This window comes from Capsicum annuum, chromosome 6 (assembly GCF_002878395.1).
Source record: "Capsicum annuum cultivar UCD-10X-F1 chromosome 6, UCD10Xv1.1, whole genome shotgun sequence".
Classification (NCBI taxonomy): Eukaryota; Viridiplantae; Streptophyta; class Magnoliopsida; order Solanales; family Solanaceae; genus Capsicum; species Capsicum annuum.
The window spans coordinates 175,209,881-175,215,114 of NC_061116.1; the positions used below are offsets into that span (position 1 = coordinate 175,209,881).

General features: G+C 36.4%; 1 protein-coding gene across 1 annotated transcript; it reads right to left on the bottom strand.

Annotated features, from left to right (window-relative positions):
- Positions 1-3,318: 3,318 nt before the first annotated feature.
- On the bottom strand, positions 3,319-4,290 carry LOC107874065. The gene has a single exon (XM_016720954.2). The coding sequence runs from the start codon at positions 4,288-4,290 to the stop codon at positions 3,319-3,321; it is 972 nt and encodes a 323-aa protein (XP_016576440.2).
- Positions 4,291-5,234: the final 944 nt, after the last annotated feature.

The following is a 5,234-nucleotide window of genomic DNA, read 5'->3' on the forward strand; positions in this document are numbered from 1 at the left end:
AAAATTAAAATTAAAAAAAAAATATGACCGAGTCCTGATTTTGGACCTCCTACCTATCCCGGGTTATAAGGGAATCAGGTCATGAGTAGTTCAAAGGTAACATGATGAGAGAATGATTTAGATGTCGAGTGAAATTCCATCGAGTTTTTCGTTAACGACTTCTACCTTTTACATCCAAATGAGTAATAAAAATCAAAGATGAAAAATACAAATGTAAGATACAATTTCTCTAGAATCTTGATTTGAATCTTCGTGACTTGAACTTAAAAATTCACCGTATTCTTCGGGCGGGCTCCTGGATTACTTTTTTCCTTCTTCACCCTGTTCTTCAGGTGGGCTCCTGACTTGTTACTTCTTCACCCTGTTCTTCAAGCGGTCTCCTAGCTTGTAATTACTTCTCCTGACAATGTTTACCCTATTCTTCAGGCGGGCTCCTGGACTTACTTTTCCTTCACCCTGTTCTTCAGGCTACTCCTTCACTTACTTTTCCACTACTCTGTTCTTCAGGCGGGCTCCTAGACTTGCTTTTCCTTTACCCTATTCTTCAGACGGGCTCCTAGACTTACTTTTTCTTTTACCATGTTCTTCAGGAGGGCTCCTGGACTTCCTTTTCCTTTACCCTGTTCTTCAGACGGGCTCCTGGACTTACTTTTTCTTTTACCATGTTCTTCAAGTGGACTCCTGGACTTGATTTTCGCTTAGCCTATTCTTCAGGCGGGCTCTTGGACTTTTCCTTTTACACTGTTTTTCAGGCGGGCTCCTCGACTTGCTTTTTCTTCACCCTGTTTTTTAGGCGGGCTCCTGGACTTAGTTTTCTTCACCTTGTTCTTCAGGAGGGCTCCTAGAATTACTTTTTCTTCACCTTGTTCTTCAGGCGGTCTCCTGACTTGCTATTTCTGATTTTTGAAATATGTTCCTAAACTCAAAATAAAAGGTGAAACAGAAAAATAACATCCCATTCTCTAGGAGGGTCCTGGGCATAAAATAAATTCCCATCTTCGGGAGGGTCCTGTTTAATTCTTCAGGAGGGTCCTGAGCATAAAAATAAATTTCCATTCTTTATGAGGGTCTTGTCCCATTCTTCAGGAGGGTACTGAGCAAAAAGTAAATTTCCATTCTTCAGGAGGGATTCTTCAAGAGGGTCCTGAGCATAAAAATAATTTTTCATTCTTCAGGAGGGTCCTGTCCAATTATTCAGGAGGGTCCTGAGCATAAAAATAAATTTCCATTATTCAGGAGTGTCCTGTCTCATTCTCTAGGAGGGTCCTGTCTCATTCTTCAGGAGGGTTCTGAGCATAAAAATAAATTCTCATTCTTCAGGATGGTCTTGTCTCATTATTCAGGAGGGTCCTGAGCATAAAAATAAATTTCCATTCTTTAGGAGGGTCCTGAGCATAAAGTAAATTCCCATTCTTCAGGAGTATCCTGAGCAAAAAATAAATTCTCATTCTTCAGGAGGGTGTTTAATATTAAAATAAATTTCCATTCTCCAGGAGGGTCCTGTGCATAAAAATTAATTCCCATTCTTTACATACACATTTTTTTGGCCCAGTGTGTAGTGAGAAAATTTAAGTGTGTAACCAGATCTTAATTTTTTTTTTTTGAAAAATAAAGTGAATGGATAAATCAAAGTCTGAAATATCTTTAGTAATTACATCTCGTAAAGAATAAAATTTACCCTAATCAAGATCCAGCATCGTGTGCTGTAACCATGCTTCTTGCATTAACAGAAGTGTGAAATTCCATCCTTCATCTGAAAACTTTAATGTGAAAAAGAATATCCCATCTCTATTTCAAACAAAGAAAAATTGTGCGTTTTAAAACATGTGGTGGTTGGTTTGTGGTATTTGAATTTTGAAGTGACTGCTCTTGCACTTGCCATGCTCAACTCATTTTCAAATCGTTGATAAATATTTGTTGACTTGTCATTATTCCGATCCCAAATTCTAACTACTGAGATTCTCAACTTAAAGCATATTTATCTTGTATGATGTTTCTAGGTTTAGCTTTCAATACATATTTTATCTTTTCGCGAGTCAAAAATTGTCATATCATAATCATTTTGAGTACTTTATTTTACTTTGAAACGTTGTCTTTGTGCGTCGACCTTTTGTCTCGTTTTGTACCATTGAAGAAGTTGGTAGCAAGTTTGGAGTCCTTTTCTTACTCGACTTGATGAGAATTTGACTCAAAAATACATAAAAGATGACAATAAATTTCGTTTGACGACAAGGATACAAACACTCAAAAATTGAAATAAAACAAAAAGAAAAAGGAAAAGACAATAGGCGTCTCGTTTCAAAATAAAAATAAAACCTTATCTGAATGTAGAAACCGATTCTGGTGATTAGGATATGCATTTTGAATTAAATAACCTGATCTAATTGCACCAATCATTATCAACTTTTGTCCACTTATTGAACTTTAAATTAAGCCAATCTTGAACTTGTTGCTTCTGGATAACAACCCTCCTTTGGCTAGTGGCACCTTAATGGGTTTTTGTCAATGAGCCTATTGGCACCTTAATGGGTTTTTGTCAATGAGCCTATCTTATTTTCATTTCTTTCTCAACTCACTATCGCCTTATGGTGCCCTTTGGGGTTTTCACCGATAAGACTCTCTCATTTCAATATTCTCATAACTCACAGTCACCTTATGGTGTCCAAGGGGGTTTTCACCAATTAGACTCTCTCATTTTCATTTTTATTCTTTTTTCATTTTTTATATTTAAAGAAAAATAACATCCAAAATATGAAATATCATGCACCCATAACATGTTTAGCCTTGACATTCTCAAAGACTGATATGAAGGTCTTTCTTTGACTGTAACTTGGATTTTGGAAAGGGTTAGAAAGAAAGGGCGGCATGAGGCTAAAAAATTTACATAACATTGGGTGAAGCATACAACTTTTGGAATCGACTTTTTAAGAAAATAAACTTTTGCTCCAGTTTTATTTCATCCTGGGTAACGTAAATTTTCTTTTGGTTGGATCGAACCCTATAGTAGGGCTGCTTACGTATCCTGTCATAGCAAGAATCTGGTCAAACATAGTTCATGAGAGTCATTATTTTGCTTGATTTTGATTATTATTATTTTTTTCTTTTTTTTGCTTTTTTTTTTTCACCAACATCCTTTTTTTTTGGTTGAAACTTTTAACTCTAATTGGTTCCAAAAGAGGGGTACGGAAGAAAGATAAAATCTCAAAGGGGATAAGCAAATGTTGATATATTATTCGGATAGCTGAACAAAATGCCTTCATCATTTCAATCTTTTAAAATAAAAGTACAAAACATACATAACATAATTGTACATAAATATCATACATAATATCTCTTAAATGCATCAGCATTGACCGATATTTCTTCTATTTTGCCTTCTACATCAGTCAAATATAATGCACCATTAGGTAACACCTTCTTCACCATAAATGGTCCTTGCCAATTAGGAGAAAATTTGCTTTTGGCTTCAATCTGATGGGGAAAGATGTGTATTAGTACTAACTGACCGGCTTCAAATTGTCTGGGGCGAACCTTTCTATTATAGGCTTGAGCCATTCTCAAATAGTATAGTTGGCCATGACATACCGACGCCAGCTTTTTCTCATCAATCAAACTCAATTTCTCCAATCGGGTTTTGACCCACTTATCATAATCATTTTCGGCCTTTACAACAACTTGAAGAGATTGAATCTTAATTTCTGCAGGTATAACTGCTTCAGTTTCGTACACCAACGAGTAAGGAGTTGCACCAATTGAAGTCTGAACTGTAGTATGATTACCCAACAAAGCAAAAAGTGACTTTTCATGCCATTGTTGGGAACCCTGCACCATCTTGCGAAGTATTTTCTTTAGGTTCTTGTTGGAAGCTTCTACAGCACCGTTCGCCTTCAGGCGATAAGGAGTTGAATTTCGATGCATAATCTTAAATTGCTGACATGCTTCATACATCAAATAACTGTTGAGATTTGCAGCATTATCCATGACAATTATCTTTGGAATGCCAAGCCGACAAATTATGTTGGAGTGAACAAAGTCAACCACTGCTTTCTTAGTCATTAACTTGAAAATCATTGCTTCTTCCCACTTTGTAAAATAATTAATAGTTACAAAGATGAACCTATGTCCATTCGAGGCCTTCGGTTCAATTGGTCTAATTATGTCTATTCCCAAAGCCACAAAAAGCCATAAAGCAGTCATTGTATGCAACTCAGATGGAGAGAAATGTATCAAGTCCCCATGTACCTGGTATTCATAATATTTGCGAACGAAACGGATGGAATCTTGCTCCATGGTTAACCAATAATAACCTGTTTAAAGTATTTTCTTTGCCAAAATATACCTGCTTACGTGCGGTCCAAAAATCCACGAATGTACTTCAGTTATGATTTTTGAAACTTTTTTAGCATCTATAAACCTGAAATTCCCAAATCTGAAGTCCTCTTACACAAGATTCGCCCACTTAGGAAAAATATGCTAGCCAGACATCGAATGGTTCTTTTTTGGTTACCATCAGTGTATATGGGATATTTTCCAGTCTGAATATATTCTTTGATATCATGGAACCAAGGATCTTCATCAGGTTCTTCCTCAACCACATTGCAATATGCATGTTGATCAAGGATCTGTATATGCACAGGGTCAATATGAGTCTAGTCGGGATGTTGGAGCATCGAATATAAGGTTGCCAAAGCATCAACAATCTCATTATGAGCTCTGGGAATATGCTTGAACTTTATTGATACAAATCTTTGACAAGGATTATACAAACAATCTCGATATGGTAGGAATTTTGAATCACGAGTGTCCCAATCTCCTTTGATTTAGTGGACTAACAAATGTGAATCTCCTAACACCAACAGTTCTTGGATTCCCATGCCGATGGCTAGTATCAAACCCAAAATGCCTGCTTCATGTTTTGCTATATTATTTGTACAATAGAATCGAAGTTGCTCTGTTATAGGACAGTATTGTTCTGATTCATAAATAAGGACTACCCCTATCCCTACTCCTTTTACATTAGTAGCTCCATTAAAGAACATCTTCAAACCTGAATGGCAGTCATCAGAAATAACCTCATCAACACATAATATCTCTTAATCCAAAAAGTAAGTCTTTAATGGCTCATATTCCTCATCGATAGGATTTTCAGCCAAATGCTCCGCTAAGGCTTGATCTTTTCTTGCAGTTTGAGTCACATAGACAATATCAAACTCTATGAGTAGCATCTGTCATTT

Excerpts from the sequence above, each read along its gene's own strand:
- LOC107874065 (XM_016720954.2), bottom strand. The coding sequence starts at position 4,290 with ATGGAGCAAGATTCCATCCGTTTCGTTCGCAAATATTATGAATACCAG.